At 41.6% G+C, this 21,802-nt stretch overlaps 1 protein-coding gene across 2 annotated transcripts; it reads left to right on the top strand.

Annotated features, from left to right (window-relative positions):
• The first annotated feature begins 15,194 nt into the window (after positions 1 to 15,194).
• LOC123105778 (sphingoid long-chain bases kinase 2, mitochondrial) lies at positions 15,195 to 18,638 on the top strand. 2 transcript variants are annotated; one of them, XM_044527920.1, is made up of 13 exons: positions 15,195 to 15,462; positions 15,561 to 15,637; positions 15,818 to 15,871; positions 15,977 to 16,036; positions 16,121 to 16,198; positions 16,340 to 16,386; positions 16,485 to 16,525; positions 16,829 to 16,913; positions 16,989 to 17,103; positions 17,205 to 17,327; positions 17,414 to 17,514; positions 17,617 to 17,688; positions 18,103 to 18,638. In XM_044527920.1, exons 1-13 carry the CDS (start codon positions 15,306 to 15,308, stop codon positions 18,230 to 18,232), a joined length of 1,140 nt encoding a protein of 379 aa, XP_044383855.1. In that variant the 5' UTR covers positions 15,195 to 15,305; the 3' UTR covers positions 18,233 to 18,638. The 2 variants fall into 2 exon arrangements, with proteins under 2 accessions (XP_044383855.1, XP_044383856.1); XM_044527921.1 differs by lacking the exon at positions 17,617 to 17,688.
• The last annotated feature ends 3,164 nt before the right edge of the window (positions 18,639 to 21,802 follow it).

Here is a 21,802-nt window from a genome sequence, read left to right as displayed (position 1 = left end):
CCCATAAATATCCCAATCTTCTTGATCAGATCGTCATTCTTCTCCACCAATACTTCGATTTCCTCTTCATAATCTTCACCTGTAGCCTTGAGTTCTTCCTCCAGTTCCTTGATTCTTGTCCTTGCCTTCTTCAGGTCTATCATGTCGGCGCACATCTGGTTCTCCTGTCGTCGAATGTGCTGGTTTAACTCCTGGATAAAAGCTGCAACTGATCTATCCTTCCTGGTGCTGATCATCTCCCAGTGCTCATCTCGGCACCCACAAATCTAGTAGATAGTATCCTTGAGATCATTGCGGTAGACTTCTCAATGCGTCCCATGGCGATGTGAGCTGCCATGCTCTTTCCTAGACTCCAAGTTGGTGCATCAAAAGAAAACTCTATGGGCTCAGTGACTGGCATGAACGTCCTTCCTGGAACTTGAACTTGAATCATCCAGCGCTCTTCTTCAGGTAAAGTGGCGTTGTAGATGCCGGTGAAGCTTGGTACTCCTATGTTCAGATATCTAGTGACTTCCTTCAAATGACGTCCAAAGGGTGTATCTTCATCCGGTTGAGTGAACTTGTTCCTTGCATCCGCCATCCTAAAAGAGTAGAAAAGATGAGGAGTCAGAAAGAGAAGAGAGTGAGTAGTGATCTAGGTCTTTAGCTTAGTGGTCGTGTCCTACAGTCAGCGTGTGCTCTGATACCATCTTGTAGCGACCAGACCTCAAACGGTCCAATCTCTGTGCTCCGGTGTCATCCCTGGATCAGTAATGCTGACACCACACAGTACTTGAAGGATTTATAATAGAGTAGCAATCACACACTTATTACATCGAGTGTCTCAATAGAGAACTTATTCGATAAATATGGCTTAAGGCCATCTAATAATGATAACAGCGGAAGGCTTGGAAGATAAGTGAGTCCATCAACTCCAAGGGCATCACTGAGTATAGAACCACGACCTAAAACTCCTTAATCGTCATCTGAAAAGTCTGCAACATTAACGTTGCAGCCCGAAACGGGTCAGCACATGGAATATGCTGGCAATGTAACACATAGAGAGTAATGGAATGAAACAGCTATTCTATATGCATATTTGGCTGGTGGAAAGCTCTATGGTTACAGTTTTGCGTAAAGCCAAATTTTCCCTACTACAAAGGAATAAATTTATTTAACTATCATGGTGGTTGTTAAACATTGAGAATGGTTGACAGCATTCTCAATCCCAATTAAGCATCATCATAAACAAACCCATCAAAATTAATTTTATAGTAACATGTTGAGATTCACATGATAATCCAGGTACTAGATACTCAAGATGTCCATAACCGGGGACACGGCTAACCATGATTAGTTTATACACTCTGCAGAGGTTTGCGCACTTTTCCCCACAAGAATCGATCTCCTCCGTTGGGTTTCTCGCACTACATGGTGTTTGAGAAACGGATGACCGAGACATAGTCTTTCAGAAGTGCTAGCACCTTACGATGGGTAGACCGTACCACCTACATCCCCTACATCTGCTAGTCAACCACTATAAGAGTTCGCATGACTTAGTCAACTATGCAAGAGCCCATAATAGCTTGTGGCTGCACACGGAAGTTTCTAGCATGAATAATCTCATGATCCCTTTGAGCCTGGGTGGCGGTCCATAAAGAAAAATAGGAAATCCTAGAATACCCAGGTACCTCAATCCACCCAGATGTGTGTTTAAGTTGCCACCTTAAATAAACCATTAATTAACAATCTCACATCTGTCATGGATACACTCACCCAATCCATGTCTACTAGCATAGCATGGCATAATAAGCAAACGTAGAAGTAACTCCCATAGGTTTGATAATAAACAGGTAATAGGTACTACCTCAACTACTTCCCAAACCCACAATTTAATTAGATCCTAATCATGCAATGTGTAAGGATTGATCTAATGCAATAAAACTGGGTAGAGGGAAAAACATGATCAAAGTGTTACTTGCCTTGCTGATGATCCGGGAAACCTAGCAATTCGAAGTAGCAAGCGGCGCACTCCGGGTACTCTATCACAAACAAACAAGCATACAATAATTACTCAACTAATGCACAGGTAAAACTCGAATAAGAGATTTAACCAGAAAATTCAACTTAAGAACTCCGGTTGGGAAAAAGAACCAAATCGAACGAAGCAACGAAAGACAAACGCCAACAGAAACAAGCTCCGTTTACTAATCTGAATCTAGGTCAAATTTTACTGAGGCAAAAACTTGTTTAAGTTGGTTAAACGGAAAGAGGGTTTCGAAACGAAACTCCAAGCGCTTGAATCGCCTGATTCCGATAAACGAGCGAAAAGTTAGACTAAAATGAAAATCGGATCAGAAATCGCGATCAAAAAAATCGCGGATTTAATCCGAGAAAAAGAAAAACGACGAACAGTTTAACGAACGAACGTTCGTTAACTGAATCTAAATGAAGAACGTGTTCGTTAAAACGAACGAACGAGCGAACGCTTGCTAATTAGCCTAAACCGAAAAAAACCGATCTAAAGAAAAATAAACGAAACTAAAAAACCGAACGAAAACCAGCGAAAACCGAACGAAAACCGGTGGGTCAACCTCGGTGACTCGGCGGTGAGACGGGCGGCGGCGGCTCCGGCGGGGCGGCGGCGTCGGTGGCGGCGGGGTCCGGCGGGGCGGCGCGGGGCGGCGGCGAGGGCGCGGGGCGGCGGCGGCGAAAGGCGGCGGCGAAAGGCGAAAGGTGACGGCGAAAGGCGAAAGGCGGCAGCGGCGCGGGGTTCGAGGCGGGCGGCGGCTAGGGTTTCGGCCCGGGGTGGGCCGGCGGCTTATAAAGGCTGAGGCCTAGAGGAGTCCGGGCCTAGCACGGCCCGTAGGTCGGTTCGGACTTTTAAAAAAAAAACTTATGCTCGGAAAAAAACAAAAGGACTACTAAACGGACTCCAAAAATCCCGAAATAAATTTTCCCTGACTTCTAAAATCAAGCCGCACAGGAGAACATTTTTTTGGGGCCTAAATGCAATTTTGGGAAACGCGCATTTTTTTCCTAAATTCAAATAAAATAGCAAATAAAACCAAATAAAATCTTATTTGATTTTTTATTAAATCCTCAATATTTCTTTATTTTGGGAAAGTCATTTTACTCCCTCTCTCATATTTTTGTAATAGAAATAATTGAAGATAAAAAATAAAATCAAAAGATCCTATTTTCAAAATTTGAGACAACTCAAATATGAAAATAACGAAATCCGCAACTCTCTCCGAGGGTCCTTGAGTTGCGAAAATTTCTAGGATCAACCAAAATGCAATAAATATGATATGTAATGATGATCTAGTGTATAACATTCCAAATTGAAAATTTGGGATGTTACACCTCGCGAAGGAGAAAGCATCGGTCAAGCTTTGGGGAGGCTTAAATCAATGTTATATTCATGCCCCAATCATGAGCTTCCAAGAGAAATAATTATTCAAAATTTATATGCTCGGCTTTCTGATAACAATCGCACCATACTCGATACTTCTTGTGCTGGCTCTTTTATGATGAATACTATTGAATTCAAATGGGATTTATCGGTAAGAATTAAACGCAAATCTGAAGATTGGGACCTCGACGAAGGTAAGGAGTCAGGTATGCCACCTAAGTTTGATTGTGTTAAATCTTTTATGGATACCGGTGTTTTCCGTAAATTTAGCACTAAATATGGACTTGACTCTGAAATAGTAGCTTCTTTCTATGAATCTTTTGCTACTCATGTTGATCTCCCTAGGGAGAAGTGGTTTAAATATCATCCTCCCATAGAAGTAAAAGTAGCTGCACCTACTAAAGTTGAAGAAAAGACTGTCACTTATAATGATCCTATTGTTCCTACTGCTTATGTTGAGAAACCATCTTTTCCTGTTAGGATAAAAGCTTCAACTGTGGTTCGTAAAAGCAATATTAGAACTTATTATGTGATATGGGTGCCAGTGCTAGTGCTATACCTATTGACTTATACAGAGAAATTATGCATGATATTGCACCTGCTGAGTTAGAAGATATTGATGTCACAATTAAACTTGCCAATAGAGATACTACTTCATCAATGGGAATTGTTAGAGATGTTGAAGTCATGTGTGGGAAAATTAAATATCCTGCTGATTTTCTTATTCTTGGTTTCCACAAGATAGATTTTGTCCCATTATATTTGGTAGACCCTTCTTGAACACAGTTAATCAGGATGTTGTTACTATTGGTTTAGGTGATATGTCTCATGAGTTTAATTTTTCTAAATTTCGTAGACAACACCGTGAAGAGGGATTGCCTAGTAAAGATGAAATTATTGGTCTTGCTTCTATTGCCGTGCCTCCTAGTGATCCTTTAGAACAATATTTGCTAGACCATGAAAATGACATGTTTATGAATGAAAGAAGGGAAATAGATGAAGTATTCTTCAAATAGGAACCCATCCTGAAACACAATTTGCCTGCCGAAATCTTAGGGGATCCTCCTCCACCCAAGGGTGATCCCGTGTTTGAGCTCAAACCGTTACCTGATACTCTTAAATATGCTTATCTTGATGAGAAAAAGATATATCCTGTTATTATTAGTGCTAACCTTTCAGAGCATGAAGAAGAGAGATTATTGAAAACTCTGAAGAAGCACAGTGCTGCTATTGGATATACTCTCGATGATCTTAAGGGCATTAGTCCCACACTATGTCAACACAAAATAAATTTGGAGAAAGATGCCAAACCATTTCATGATCACCAATGACGGTTGAATCCTAAGATTAAAGAAGTGGTAAGAAAGGAAATACTAAAGCTCCTTGAGGCAGGTATAATTTATCCCGTTGCTGATAGTCAATGGGTAAGTCATGTCCATTGTGTCCCTAAAAAGGGAGGTATTACTGTCGTTCCTAATGATAAAGATGAATTGATTCCGCAAAGAATTATTACAGGTTATAGGATGGTAATTGATTTCCGCAAATTAAATAAGGCTACTAAAAAAGATCATTACCCCTTACCTTTTATTGGTCAAATGCTAGAAAGATTATCCAAACATACACATTTTTGCTTTCTAGATGGTTATTCTGGTTTCTCTCAAATACCCGTGTCAGCTGATGATCAATATAAGACCACTTTTACTTTCCCGTTTGGTACTTTTGCTTGTAGACATATGCCTTTTGGTTTATGTAATGCACCTGCTACCTTCCAAAGATGCATGATGGCTATATTCTCTGACTTTTGTGAAAAGATTTGTGAGGTTTTCATGGATGATTTCTCCGTCTATGGATCCTCTTTTGATGATTGCTTAAGCAACCTTGATCGAGTTTTGCAGAGATGTGAAGAAACTAACCTTGTCTTGAATTGGGAGAAGTGCCACTTTATGGTTAATGAAGGTATTGTCTTGGGGAATAAAGTTTCTGAAAGAGGTATTGAAGTTGGTAAAGCTAAGGTTGATGCTATTGAAAAGATGCCATGTCCCAAGGACATCAAAGGTATAAGAAGTTCCCTTGGTCACGCCGGTTTTTATAGGAGGTTCATTAAGGACTTCTCAAAAATCTCGCGGCCTCTGGCTAATTTATTACAAAAAGATATACCATTTGTTTTTTATGATGATTGTGTAGAAGCATTTGAAATACTTAAGAAAGCATTGATCTCTGCACCTATTGTTTAGCCAACTGATTGGAATTTACCCTTTGAAATTATGTGTGATGCTAGTGATTATGCTATAGGTGCTGTTCTAGGGCAAAGAGTTGATAAGAAATTAAATGTTATTCAATATGCTAGTAAAACTCTAGACAATGCTCAGAGAAATTATGCTACTACTGAAAAATAATTCTTAGCAATTGTATTTGCTTGTGATAAGTTCAGACCTTATATTGTTGATTCTAAAGTAACTATTCACACGGATCATACTGCTATTAAATATCTTATGGAAAAGAAAGATGTTAAACCTAGACTTATTAGATGGGTTCTCTTGCTACAAGAATTTGATTTGCATATTATTGATAGAAAGGGAGCTGAGAACCCCGTTGCAGACAACTTGTCTAGGCTAGAGAATGTTCTTGATGACCCACTACCTATTGATGATAGCTTTCTGATGAACAATTAAATGTCATAAATGCTTCTCATACTGCTCCATGGTATGCTGATTATGCTAATTATATTGTTGCTAAATTTATACCACCCAGTTTCACATACCAGCAAAAGAAAAAGTTTTTCTATGATTTGAGACATTACTTCTAGGATGATCCACATCTTTATAAAGAAGGAATAGATGGTGTTATTAGACGTTGCGTACCTGAGCATGAACAGGAACAGATCCTACGCAAGTGTCACTCCGAAGCTTATGGAGGACACCACGGAGATAGAACTGCACATAAGGTATTGCAATCCGGTTTTTATTGGCCTACTCTCTTCAAGGATGCCCGTAAGTTTGTTGTATCTTGTGATGAATGTCAAAGAATTGGTAATATTAGTAGACGTCAAGAAATTCCTATGAATTATTCACTTGTTATTGAACCATTTGATGTTTGGGGCTTTGACTATATGGGAACTTTTTCTGCCTCTAATGATTATACACATATTTTAGTTGTTGTTGATTATCTTACTAAGTGGGTAGAAGCTATTCCAACTAGTAGTGTTGATCATAACACCTCTATTAAGATGCTTAAAGAAGTTATTTTTCCAAGGTTTGGAGTCCCTACATATTTAATGACTGATGGTGGTTCACATTTCATTCATGGTGCTTTCCGTAAAATGCTTGCTAAGTATGATGTTAATCATAGAATTGCATCTCCTTATCACCCACAGTCTAGTGGTCAAGTAGAATTGAGTAATAGAGAACTCAGATTAATTTTGCAAAAGACTGTTAGTAGATCTAGAAAGAATTGGTCCAAGAAACTTGATGATGCATTATGGGCCTATAGAACTGCATATAAAAATCATATGGGTATGTCTCCTTATAAAATGGTTTATGGAAAAGCATTTCACTTACCTCTCGAACTAGAACATAAGGCTTATTGGGATATTAAAGAGCTCAATTATGATTTCAAACTTGCCGGTGAGAAAAGGTTATTTGACATTAGCTCACTTGATGAATGGAGAATCCAAGCCTATGAGAATGCCAAATTGATTAAAGAAAAAGTTAAAAGATGGCATGACAGAAGAATACAAAAGCGTGAGTTTAATGTAGGTGATTATGTATTGCTATACAACTCTCGTTTAAGATTTTTTGCAAGAAAACTTCGCTCTAAATGGGAAGGTCCTTACGTTATCGAGGAGGTCTATCGTTCCCGTGCCATAAAAATCAACAACTTCGAAGGCACAAATCCGAAGGTGGTGAACAATCAAAGAATCAAACATTATATCTCAGGTAATCCTATAAATGTTGAAACCAATGTTATTGAAACCGTAACCCCGGAGGAATACATAAGGGACACTTTTCAGAACATTTTAGACTCTGAAAAAGAATAGGTATGTGGTACGGTAAGTAAACCGACTCCAAAACAGTTCTAATGGCAATTTTCTTCCGTTTTGGAATATTTAGAAAAATAGAAAAATAAGAAGCGGTCCAGGAAGGACACGAGGGTGGAGGGCGCGCCCCCCTACCTCATGGGCACCTCGTGTGCTCTCCGGACTCCGTTTTCTTGCATGATACGTATTTAGGTCGGTAAAAATTCATTATATAATCCCCCAAAGTTTTTGACCACCGTATCACGCAAAAATCTCATGTTCTTGTTTCGAGCTGTTTTCTGCCAGGGTTGTCAGAGCCAAGCATCATGTCGTCTCCCTCCTCCTCCAACAATGAGGGCAAAGATGCTTGGCTAATGAAGATAGAGCTGAAGAGAGAAGAACCCATGGAGATCAACAAGGATGAAGGGATCAAGAAGGCCACGGAGGACCAAGTTCCGACAACAGAAGACATCCTTCAACTTGATCACAATCTTCTTACCCCAACTGAGATCGAAGCTTTCAAGATGATTGAGCTAGCTCGTATACAAAACAAGTATCTCACACGTGAAAATATTTTGTTGAAGGAGCATATCATCGCACTCAAGGGCATTATCCGCAAGTTGGAAGACCTCCTACGCTCGATGTGCGACTACCCATCATCACCACCATCCTCTTTACCAACAAAGGAGACATAATCACATGGGTACGGGCACTCCCCTTGGCAACTGCCAAGCTTGGGGGAGTGCCCCGGTATCGTATCACCATCAATTCTATCTTTACCGTTTTTCTTAGTTCGATCCTTTTGGTAATATCTTGATCTAGTAGAATAAAGTTTTTAGTATGATCTAGTTGTGAGTTTTGCTTTATGATCCTTCTATGTAATCGAGTCTGTGAGCTATATATAATAAAGATTAGTGTTGAGTCAAGGGCTTGATTATTTTGCCATGATCTTGAGTGAATAAAATAAAAGAGAAAGAATAAAAAGAAATAAAAGAGATCATATGGATCTTATGGAGAGTAATGAGCTCACATATAGAGAGTATGATGATTAAAAGTTGTTGAGAGTTGACAAATATAGTTTTGGTCATCGTTGCAATTAATAGGAAGTAATAAAGAAAGAGAGGTCTTCACATATAAGTATACTATCTTGGATATCTTTTATGATTGTGAGCACTCATTAAAATATGACATGCTAAAGAGTTGACGTTGGACAAGGAAGACAACATAATGGGTTATGTTTTCTTACATCTGAGATAAATTATATTGTCATGGATCATCCAACATGATTGAGCTTGCCTTTCCCCTCATGCTAGCCAAATTATTTGCACCAAGTAGAGATACTACTTGTGCTTCCAAACACCCTTAAACCAGTTTTGCCATGAGAGTCCATCATACCTACCTATGGATTGAGTAAAATCCTCCAAGTAAGTTGTCATCGGTGCAAGCAATAAAAATTGCTCTCTAAATATGTATGACTTATTAGTGTGGGAGAAAATAAGCTTTACAGGATCGTGTGATATGGAAGAAATAAAAACGACGGACTGCATAATAAAGGTCCATATCACAAGTGGCAATATAAAGTGATGTTCTTTCGCATTAAGATTTTGTGCATCCAACCATAAAAGCGCATGACAACCTCTGCTTCCCTCTGCGAAGGGCCTATCTTTTACTTTTATCTCCTACCTTACATAAGAGTCTTGGTGCTCCTCACCCTTCCCTTTTACATTTTATCCTTTGGCAAGCACAATATGTTGGAAAGATCCTGGTATATATGGCTAATTGGATGTGAGTTTTCATGAACTATTATTATTGTTGACATTACCCTTGAGGTAAAACGTTGGGAGGCAAAACTATAAGCCCCTATCTTTCTCTGTGTCCGATTAAAACTCCATACCCATAAGTATTGCGTGAGTGTTAGCAATTGTGAAAGACTATATGATAGTTGAGTATGTGGACCTGTTGAAAAGCTCTTATATTGACTCTTTTCTATGTTATGATAAATTGCAATTACTCCAATGACTGAGATTATAGTTTGTTAGTTTTCAATGAAGTTTATGATTCATACTTGAAATTGTGATTTAATTGTTACTCTAGCATAATAGATCATATGATAAGAATTATATAAGTTGTTGTTCTAAGAATGATCATGATGCCCTCATGTCCATATTTTATTTTTACCGACACCTCTATCTCTAAACATGTGGACATATTTTTCGATTTCGGCTTTCGCTTAAGGACAAACGAGGTCTAAGCTTGGGGGAGTTGATACGTACATTTTGCATCATGCTTTTATATCGATATTTATTGCATTATGGGTTGTTATTACACATTATGTAACAATACTTATGCCTATTCTCTCTTATTTTACAAGGTTTACATAAAGAGGGAGAATGCCGGCAGCTGGGATTCTGGGCCGAAAAAGGAGCAAATATTAGAGACTTATTCTGCACAGCTCCAAAACTCCTGAAACTTCACGGAAGTCATTTTCAGAATATATAAAAAATACTGAGCGTAAGAAGTTCCGGAGGGGGCCACACCCTGCCCACGAGGTGGGGGACGCGCCCTACCCCCCTGGGCGCGCCCCTGTCTCATGGGCCCCCTGGTGGCCCTCCGATGCCCATCTTCTGCTATATGGAGTCTTTCGATGAGGAAAAGTCATAAGCCAGCTTTCGGGACGAGACTCCACCGCCACGAGGCGGAACCTTGGCGGAATCAATCTAGGGCTCCGACGGAGCTGTTCTACCGGGGAAACTTCCCTTGAGGAGGGGGAAATCATCGCCATCGTCATCACCAATGATCCTCTCATCGGGAGGGGGTCAATCTCCACCAATATCTTCACCAGCACCATCTCCTCTCAAACCCTAGTTCATCTCTTATATCCAATTCTTGTCTCCAAGTCTGGGATTGATACCTGTGGGTTGCTAGTAGTGTTAATTACTCCTTGTAGTTGATGCTAGTTGGTTTATTTAGTGGAAGATCATATGTTCAGATCCTATATGCATATTAATACCCCTCTGATTATGAACATGAATATACTTTGTGAGTAGTTACGTTTGTTCCTGAGGACATGGAAGAGGTCTTGCTATTAGTAGTCATGTAAATTTGGTATTCGTCCGATATTTTGATGAGATGTATGTTGTCTCTCCTCTAGTGGTGTTATGTGAACGCCGACTACATGGCACTTCACCAAAATTTGGGCCTAGAGGAAGGCATTGGGAAGTAATAAGTAGATGATGGGTTGCTAGAGTGACAGAAGCTTAAACCCTAGTTTATGCGTTGCTTCGTAAGGGGCTGATTTGGATACATATGTTTCATGCTATGGTTAGGTTTACCTTGATACTTTTGTTGTAGTTGTGGATGCTTGCAATAGAGGTTAATCATAAGTGGGATGCTTGTCCAAGTAAGGACAGTACCCAAGCACCGGTCCACCCACATACCAAATTATGAAAGTACCGAACGCGAATCATATGAACGTGATGAAAACTAGCTTGACGATAATTCCCATGTATCCTCGGGAGCGCTTTTCACTATATAAGAATTTGTCCAGGCTTGTCCTTTGCTATAAAAAGGATTGGGCCACCTTACTGCACTTTATTTACTTTTATTACTTGTTGCTCGTTACAAACTATTTTATCACAAAACTATCTGTTACCTATAATTCCAGTGCTTGCACAGAATACCTTGCTGAAAACCGCTTGTCATTTCCTTCTGCTTCTCGTTGGGTTCGACAATCTTACTTATCGAAAGGACTATGATAGATCCCCTATACTTGTGGGTCATCAATGACATATTGAAATAAGGTATCTTTGGCCTCTTTCTACCCCGACGATGTCCGATTTGGCGTCAACAATTTGTGTCACCATATCTATTGGCTCTCTTCAAATCTTGACAGTTGGTTTGTTTGTGAAGATAGAAATTGGCCTGCCATTGGTGCGGTGACTTCAACGTCTTCTTTAGTGATGCTAAGGGCATGCCCAACGGGTAGCCTCAGTACCGGTGCCCCGCATGCCAGCTAGGTTCGGATGCCACCATGGCATTAAAGTGGTAGCTTGCAGACTAGAGGTGACTCCTGCAAAGGAGCCAACTTCCTCGAGTGAAAAAGCAAGAAAAGGTAGAAAAGTAGGAGAGCACAAGAGAGAGAGAGTGCATGCTATAGAGGAGATGCGTCAGCCCCTACTTAGGAAGAGAGAGGGTGTGGGGCTCAGCCCTGGTGGCCTCACAATTTTGCGTTGGAAGATTAAAATGAAACCGATAGCCTCAACCTACTCAGTCTATGTGGTAAGCATGGGGCAGCACCATACGGGTGCTACCATAGTTCATGTCCTAAGTGGCATGATCCGGTTTCTGTAGCCCTCTGGACCAGTGATGATGGATTGAAAACATATACTGCATGGCATAATGCTTCAACCGATGTTTCTTCTGTCATTTCTGGACCTCGTCTAAATAGGCGAATGATTATTAAGTCGTTGTATACTTGCTACCGTTTTCTTTAACTAGTAATTATGCACGTGCAACGCACGTGTGACTTTAGTAAAAACAGGTTTGCATTAAGTTTATTCTGAAACCTGAACTTGTATGCATACTATTATACCAACTTAAACTTCTAATCCCTAAAATCAAACCCTAAACCTTGTTCTCGAGCTGCCAACAACCTGCAATCGCAGGTGTTTATTCACACAAAATCGAACTGCAACCAACATGTATTACTAAGCAAAGCCAAGGGGGTCGCCCAAAAGGAAGAAACAAAGCAGATAGCCTCACATGGACCAGCAGAGAGCAATGGTCTTGAAGATTGCAAAGCATAGAAGTGTAAGAGAAGAAAAGTACTCTTTGTATCTGAATTTTGCCTTCCTTTTTGTGTGCGCAGGCTGCATCTGTGTCATGTGGAGAATTAATCAAGATCTGCAATGAAAATGTTAACACTTTGCATGTGTTCCCGTGAGTGATGGTCCGAACTCCGAAGCCTATGGAATGAAATGCCTTGTACTTGTAACATTGAAGTTGTCTACTGTACAAATATGCTACTGTATGCAAAGAAAACACCATTATTTTCTTGTTGAATCATCAACGTTGTGCATATTCCTTGGAACCTGACACAAGGCAGTTTGCCAGGCATTTCACTCTCACATTAAGCAGCATGAGATTACCGCCCAAATAATAAGAGCACTTGGTTCGTTACAGTTGTACACAAATGAGAAGGCTTTACTGCAACACAGTACTGAATAAGAATACAATCTTCGAAGAAAAGCCACCTGTGGCATCAAGGATGTCATCTATACCAGAAACCAATGGCATCTACAGAGCTAAATTCTTCATAGGTCCAAAATACACAACAAAGTGTCAAGTGCTATTTAGGAAGAACCTAGTCCTTTACATTGGTTCACATTGCCCTCACATAGAGCTGGGTATACTACAGATCATATTGTACAGGAGTGACTGCTGCATCATTTAATTAACTGAATTGTATGCAGGATACATCATCAGATCACACCATTTACAATAATAAATATTACCAGCAAAGAAATAATACCAATTGAAAAAAAAAACACTTTGGTTATTGGACGCCATGAGACAGGGGAGCAGCGAGATGGGGGGCCCATGAGACGAACGGTGCCGCCAGATGTGGCTTCTTATCTAATCAAATTCCATCATACAAACAAAACAGAATTAAGAGGAATTTTTTTTAGATAGCCTCACATGGACCATCCAACACGTCCCAATTTTGCGAGAAACAAGCAGATCATCAATAAGCTCTTACAACATTGCTCACGAGGCTCTAAACTCTGAATTCGAGTGTGTCTTGTACTATAATTGTTTAGCTCATAGAGATAGCCCTGGTGGGATCATAGATTCTATCGGCTATAGGCAAATGTTGCAGGTTATGCAATTCACGCTATAATTGACTGAAAATTTGGCACGTCTCCCTATTAAAGAAAAGGTTGCAATGCAGAATAGTGGTATAAAAATTAGAAGGTCAAAGGAACTACAAATTACCAAGAAGAAGAAAATAACAAGTGTGAAGCAGATCAGTGTTACCTTTGTGACGTACTCGCCTAAACCCTTCCAAAAATAACAATCAAAGCAAGCGGCTGCAGATTCAAAAAGGAAGGATATGTGTACAGCTCGTGTGCTCTTGCAATTTTTGATATGAAAGAATGCATTTTGTTTCAGCGCAAAAAAAGAAGAAAATGATGATAGGTTACAGAAAACAAATACATACACCAAATTAAAGGAACACATTTTTTATTTGCAAAAATGAAATCAGGCAACTACGCGATTTAAAGGAACACATTTAGTTTTATTCTAATCTGGATCCAAGAGGACATCAAATGCATGAATCCAATGTTGTGGCACTGTCACGGAGTACAGGCAACATTCCCAGCAACTTGATAGAAGATGTGTTGTCAAACGCACCGTTTCTTGACAGTCATGTACTTGAACCAGTTACAAACTCTTACTAAATGACTCGCCATTTCTTAATAAAAAAGACAGACAAATGACGATCTCTTAATATGCTCAATAGAAAAGCATTGCCAAACAAAACTCCACTTGTGCGTCTGACAGATTGTGAGACTGCAAGCGGCCAATAGCTTTCCATGTTCCATCCCAGCAAGTGGTGTTGATTTAGCCTACAAGAGAGTGAAATCTCATTATAACTCATTGGTAAACCATAGACATATTCTGCATCAACTAATGCGAGTACTGTCATTCAGAGACAAATAGTAAGGTATGAACTCTTGCCCAGCAGTATATTTCTCTTGCAATGCCAAAATTTTCAGTGGTTCCTAGAGTTTAGAAAGCTCAGAAATACTATGCATTCATCCATTTCGAGAGTTTATATGAAAAAAAAAGAACAAGCATCTACTGCAACCTCACATTTGAGCACTTAGATTGAGCACACATGTTCTGAACCAGAAAAATCAAGCACGGTAACAGGTAAGGTCACCACGCACGCACCTGGGAGCATGATCTCAATTCTCAGGGAGAAGGCGTTTGACATTAGGCAGCAACCGGGTTCCCTTGTCCGACCGACCTTACAACACCATCAGGTAGAGCGAGACGGCGAGAGCGTGCGGGCGGATCTCTTCTGCCTCCCCTTTTCTCTCGGCTTCTTTTTTGGCTGCCCTCCTGGAGTGTTCTCTAGCCACCACTTGGCCCTAGAGAGGAGGCCATGAAGCCGAGGGCGTCTTCCTCTCCGCCGGTGCAGGAAAGCAAGGAAAAGGAGAGGGGCAACATGAGGAGGGGAATGGAGGAGACCCGTCGCCGTCGCCGCCGACGCAGGTTCAGCCCGCTACATCTCGCGCCGCCGCCGCCGACGCTCGACCGAGGAGAGGAACACCGGCATCGCAGATGCAAGTTGAGCCCGCTGCATCCCGCGTTGTCGACGCTGCTCGAAGGATGATAGCGACCCGGCCGCGTCCTATAGCGGCAGCAAGGAGAGAGGAGGGAGGCGGAGGCGGAGGCGGGTGGAATCGACTCCCCTGTTGCGGGCCGGTGGGTGATCCGCGTGTTGCGCGAGGGGCCACGGAGCGCTAATAGGATTGGCAGACCACGGCGCTTGGCAGAACATTTCATCTGAGTCGTTGATCTGATTGACAGACTATTAACATGATGTAGACGGTGGGATGTGTGTAACTTAATTTGATCTAAGGGTTGTGTTTATCCTGTGTACACTTTATGGTGTGGGTTTAAAAAAACTCAAGTTCGTTCTTTTAATAGTAGTATAGATAATGGTCAGATCTAAGATATCTTTCGTATCTTGAAAAAACTAACCCGATGAAAACCTGTTTTGTCCATAGGAAGGCGTACTACAATAAGCGGCGCCTTTTTCGTCGAGCATCCCTCGTGTGTGTGTGTGTCTCCACAGTCAAATCGGGATAAAGCAACGGCGACGTCATGGCCTCGCCGGCGACGCCGAGGCCGGCGCTGATCCGGCCGCGCGCCTCGCGCAGCCGCTCCCAGTTGGGCGCCGTCAGCCTCGCCTCCGACCACGCCGCCGCCACGGCCTCCTCCGGCCGCCGCCGTGACTACGTCTTCGTCGTCAACCCCTCCGGTACGCCCCACCCGGAGCCTCCCCCTCCACCCCACCCCACCCCGGCCACGTATCTCCACTCTAAACGCCCTCCGCGTCGCGCGGATCCCGCTGTGCAGGCGCCAATGGCCGGACGGGCAAGCAGTGGAAGCAGCTGCTCCCCTTCCTCCACACCCGCCTCGCCGACCAATGCAACGTAAGCCTCTGAGACCTCCTAGATCCCCGCAGTCCGCAGACCACATCACTCCACAACCGCAAGCTCCGATTGCCGTGCGAGACCACGCTTGGGCTCAGATCCGGCGGTAAATAACTCGGTGATCTCACAGAATATTTTGCTTTGTGCCTTTGTGTTTGTGGGTATCGATCGGGTGATCAGATTTGCGAGTGCATCACTTCGGGCCCGTCGCACGCCATAGATGTCACGAGGGAGGTGTGTGCGCCTCGCTTCATATCAAATTCAATCATCACCTGTTAATTTTCCCACTATGGGGTTCCCACTGTTCTCTGAACACTGGTCCTCTTGTGCGTGCCTTAGGCTATAAAGGACGGTGCTGATGCTGTGATCGCCGTTGGCGGGGATGGGACGCTTCATGAGGTATTTGTGTGTCGCGTGTTGGCACGATATTGGTGCAAATTGTTGACATTTCCTGCATTTGATACCGGAAGCACATGTGTGCAGGTGGTGAATGGCTTCTTTTGGAAAGGAAGCCCGGTCCGTGCTCTCGATCGAGGGCCTGATCACTTGACGGCACTTGGTGTGAGTGGCATACCTTGTTGCTTTGCTGAAAGAAAAGGAGATTGCCCTTTTTGTCTTTTGAGACATAACTGTTAGGGTGTTCTGGAATGTTTACATGATGGAATTCGTTCAGTAGTGATGCACTTTGTTTTTCTTTTGCAGCTCATCCCACTTGGAACTGGCTCAGACTTTGCTAGGACATTTGGATGGTAATTTTGTTTGTCATTCTTGTATGTTCTATATATGCCCTTGTGGTTTGGTAACCTCCATTTTCATTGGAACGTGTTGTTATTGCTTGTTAAACCAGGTCAAATGATCCCCGTCAGGCGATTGATCGAATTGTGAGAGGTTTCTTCCTTGCTACTTTATCCTCATATAGCATCTATGTTGATTCTTCCTCTGTTAGCAAGTAAAGTACACGGATATATAGTAACCGGATTAAACTAATTTCGTATCTTCTGTCTCATCATTGCGGATAGCCATACCAGATGATAAAGTTCTAGCCACTCTAAACTCAACATTTCAGTGACAACTTCCCCAGTTTTGTGACAGTTATGAAACCAAGACCAACATGATCAAATACCTGTGTACTCAGACTCAGTGGAATTGTCTGCCCAACATCTCAGACTCACAGGTAAACCTTTTCTGCAGGAGTTAAATCAAAATTAGACATTGGCATGATGGAAGGTCCAAATGGAGACCAACATTTCTTTATAAATGTTGCTGACATCCATCTGTAAGTGGATAATGATAATTTGAAACATCAAATTCAATGTATATGTTGGAAATTTAAAAATTGCTATGCCTACAGGAGTGCCAAGGCAGGTTATTTTGCTTCTATGTACAAGAGGTTTGGCAACTTATGTTATGTTCTGGGAGCTTTAAGAGGCTTTTGGGGTCATACTAATCGAGATTTGAGAATAAAGGTGAGCTTTTATGTAGGTTTTGCTTCCAAGTGAGTTGCACTATACAGCTTTTTTTGCCCATGTAATTTTGAACCTTTGCAATTTGATAACACATATAATAGGTAAATGGAGGAGAATGGAGAACAGTTGATAAAGTCACTGCTCTATGCGTTGGAAATGCCAAGTACTTTGGTGGTGGCATGAAGATTACTCCAACAGTTGATCCTTTTAGCGGTGACCTTCAGGTGCCTAAGCCAGTCAAAATTAATTTTACAATTTAGAGTAAATGGCACGCTTGTAGAGTTGTAGTAATTTGTAAGGTGTTTTACAGGTTGTTATTATCCAAGATTTCAAGTGGTACAGTTTTCTTCTTAAGCTACATAGGCTGTATGGAGGCACACACTTAACGGTGAATGGCGTGTCATCAATAAGGTAAACAATACATCGGGTTTTGTTAAGGTTCTTGCACTTGAGAGTGAAAAGGATATTACTATCTAAAATGATTCTGTGAACTTGGATGATGTGCCTTTTGTAGAAAAAAAAACCCTGCATGGAAAACACACAGATACTGCAGAAAGCATATTGCTTTTTATGTTCCCAAGGAAGGTAGTTGGGCGCTTGGAATGTTTGAACATATAGGCCAACCTCTTAAAACATATTTATGTTGATCGATTACTCTAGTATTTGTTACCATTCTTCATTAGTACTGTTTGCTATAATATCTTAATGTCTGGCAAAGGTCCAAAAGTTTGGTGTGTTTTTTTTTTGAACAATATCTGAGCCCTCTGACCGTTTATGTAAGAACTAGCCAAACACGAAATTGTTTTTTATGGAAGCGCGTGGGTAACGTGAAAATGCTTTGCTAAGCGCATTTGGTTAGTTTTCAAAACACTAGTTCGAGCAGTTGAAGTAGTAATCATTGTTCTGATTTCTGAAGGTGTTTCTGAAACACAGCAAGCACAGTTTAATTCAACAATCTTGATAGATGTCTTCATCTGACGAACAACATTGCTGTTGCAGAGTACAATCAGTTGAAGTGGCAGAAGTGGTGCCTAACGGCGACGTCTTTGTGCAATCTGACGGGGAGCATTTCGGTTTTCTTCCGACCAAATTCTCAGTTCTGCCTGGCGCAGTAGATTTCTTCAGCTAGACCGCTGTGCTGTTTCTTCCTGTCGGATTCCGATGGACAGAAGACGCGTGATTCTTGGTGTGAGTTGCCCTGTTCACCTGGTCAATTTCTTGTGCCATAGATCACGACGTTCTTCCTCCTGTTACACTAGCTTAAGATGACGTGGCAATCAGGTTGCTCCACTCACTTGATCTTCTGGTCTGATATGGTAGTACGCACGTGAAACAAATTACTGATGTGCAGCAGCCACCCGCCATGTAATTTCTCTGCCTGCATGCAGCATAGAATAGTCGAGTCGTTGGTGTTCATAGACAAGCTGTAGAGTCACAGCACAGGGGCCGAACTGGTATGAGTGTAAATTTCACCGTTGTTTCTTCAGTCTTGTAAGTACCGTGTGCAATAATACGGTTGCTTGTTGCTCGAACAACTGAAGTGCCTGCAGATCCAGTGTCAAGATGATGCATTCCCGACCTCCAAGGTAGGTAAATGTTGTCGCGAAAGCTTTTTAGTACCACATTGCGCGGAACAGTGTCACACAAATCAGACACACTTTTACTCTGCCCCCTTGCTGAATGTACTCCACAAATGTGATAAAAATATTCTAGTGGTTCTTTTGGAGTGCGTAGTGATTTGATTCCGGGACATTTATCTGTGAACCTGGGCCGAGCGGAGTCTTTGTTGTGAAGCGATTCCGGAGCAGAATCTCTTGTGTCTGTTCCTCACGTACTACGCAAGGAATATCGTGACCGTTGCTTGGAAATCCAACTGCCAATTGAAAATAATGGGTAGTAGTGAAAAGATAGTACTCCACTAGCGTGCCCCCTGATGGCATGGCAGCAGACTTTATGCTCCTTTAACCTTGGGCATGATGAATTGACTCCTTTATTCTCGTCACTGTCTGAGATGTGCTCTCGGTCTCAGGTGGGTTGCTGGACCATCAGCATCGCATCCCATGATGTACGTCGTCTGAGGTCTGACCTTGTGGGCGACTCGAGGCAATTCTGGTGTTGATTTTTGAAGAGCGAGAAGAAAGAAAGTTGTTGATGGCAAAAATCGTATGCACAGCAACACACTCAATTCCTGAAGTGATCAACAATCTAGCCGGTCTTCTCTTCTGCTGTCTTTTGCTGTATGAGGAACAGAACAGCCTTCTTCTTGCTGATCTCAAAGAAAACTTGATTCTTCTGGACGAATCTTCAACGGATCAACAGCAAACAGAACCTAAGCGACGTCTAGGTCCTGTTTTCCGGGTGCAGCGGCGTAGGGTTGGCCTACTGCCACGGCGATCTCTGAACTTGCAGGCAAGAACAGAGGAGTCGATGGGGGAAAAGGAACAAAAAGAAAAGCTATGCGTGGAAATAAAGTAGATATGTTTTTGTCTATGTTGGGTGTCCCTCTACCGGCCTCCGACCCTACGTATATATAGGGCGATCTGGACTTTGATCCTTTAATCAATCAGGAGACCGATCTGGTTACAACTCTGTTTTACAAGATTTGGTCCTTATCTGTACATTCAAAATCTAAACAGGAACCTGGTTTCCTTGATAATAAAAATAGTATAACCAGCGACGTCCGCTCCTCTCTGTGCTCCAAAATAATCAAGCATATCTCAACCGTAGCCCCATCTTCATCTTATACCTGATGGTGGTTGTACGTGAACAAAACTGGAGTCTAAATCTTCAACTTCCTGTACTCTTACCTCCCCAACTCCATCAGTGTGTGTATATCTTCAGTTAAAAAACAATCTTCAGCTTAGCACATTAGCATCATGATCCATATTTTTAATTTGCCAAATTTGACTATCAACACATGCCCCCTGTTTTTTTGGTAAAGCTTGCTTACTAAAAATCACCTGTACCTTGCATCATAATCATTAATCAACATGTTAATCATTTAGCTCTAACTTTGGGCGATGACTAGCATCTGCCATTTGAATTCATTTTCCTCAGGACGATGGTAATCATGCACCGGCCATGTGTATTATATTTTCTCAGGGTGACGATAACCAAGCATCGGCCGCATAATACTATCATTCAGGCATCTTGCCAAACGCTTGGATAATACTTTTTCAAGTACTTCCCATTAAGATCTCTGGACAATTTTTCTCCTTGCAAACCTTGCACTAAATAGGAATTTCCAGGGACGACTTCTAAAATTTTATATGGTCCTTCCCAATTTGGTGACCACTTTCCAAACTTATTATCCTTGGACCGAACAGGCAAAATCGTTTTCCAAACCAAGTCCCCAACCTGAAACGATTTTTCTTTTACTTTCTTATTATAAGCCTTGGCTACTCTCAATTTATCCCTCTCAATTTCTCTTAAAGCTTTCATCCTCTTATCTGACACTTCATCTATTCTATCCATCATGAGGTTATGATAATCTACGGCCGACAAATCATTTTGTTTGGCCAACCTAAGTGCGTCCAGATTTACCTCAATAGGTAAAACGGCCTCTTGCCCATATACTAATTCAAATGGTGTCACTTTCGTAGCACCATGTTGAGATATCCGGTGAGCCCATAATGCTTCATGCAACACCTCATGCCACTTTTTTGGATGTTCCTCTATTTTCTTTTTGATAAGCTTAATCAAAATCTTGTTACTGGACTCGGCCTGACCATTGGCCTGAGCATAATATGGTGGATGAATTCAAGAGCTTGATCTTAAGTGATTCGGCAAATTCGCGAACTTGATGCGATAGAAAAGATGAACCTTGATCTGTGGTTAAAGTTTGTGGTATGCCGAATCGATAAACAATATGCTCTAAAATAAATTTAATCACCTCCTTATGAGTCATATTTTTAATAGGAACAGCCTCTGTCCACTTTGTAAAATAATCAGTAGCAACCAAAACAAAACGGTGACCTTTGGATGACTTAGGGTGTATTTGACCGATAAAATCCAAACCCCATCCACGAAACGGCCATGGCTTAATTATAGGATGCAACATAGAAGCAGGTGCTAACTGTATATCCCCAAATTTTTGGCACGAATCACACCCTTTATAGTATCTAAAACTATCTTTTAACATAGTCGGCCAATAAAACCCAGCTCTTCTTAGTAACCACTTCATCTTATGAGCCGACTGATGTGTACAACACATACCCTCATGTACTTCACCCATAGCAACTTTCGATTGGTCTGGGCCTAGGCATTTTAAAAGCAATCCCTCTGGTGTTCCACGATATAATTCACCATCTAATAATGTATACTTCAATGCTTGGCGTCGAACCTTTTTATCTACTGATTGGCTAGGATCTTCTAAATATCTAATTATGGGTCTTCTCCAATCATCAGGTTCAGCCATAGAAATTTCAGCACACTGTAACACCGGCTGTTCCAGGACATATAATTTTCCTCTACTAACTTGATAACCTGATGCTTGCTGTGCTAGATCATTAGCTTTAACATTCTCTTCTCTAGATATATGGCTAATGGCAGAATCATCCAGAGCCGCTACGATTTCCAAACACTTCTCCAAATAGTTATTTAGCGACCCATCAAAGCATTGATAATTCCCACGAATTTGCTGTACAACTAATTGTGAATCACCAAAAGCTCGTACACTCCTCACACCCATGGATTCTAA

The sequence above is a fragment of the Triticum aestivum genome, chromosome 5A (genome assembly GCF_018294505.1).
Source record: "Triticum aestivum cultivar Chinese Spring chromosome 5A, IWGSC CS RefSeq v2.1, whole genome shotgun sequence".
In the NCBI taxonomy this organism is placed as follows: Eukaryota; Viridiplantae; Streptophyta; class Magnoliopsida; order Poales; family Poaceae; genus Triticum; species Triticum aestivum.
This window is presented reverse-complemented; position numbering and strand designations above follow the sequence as displayed.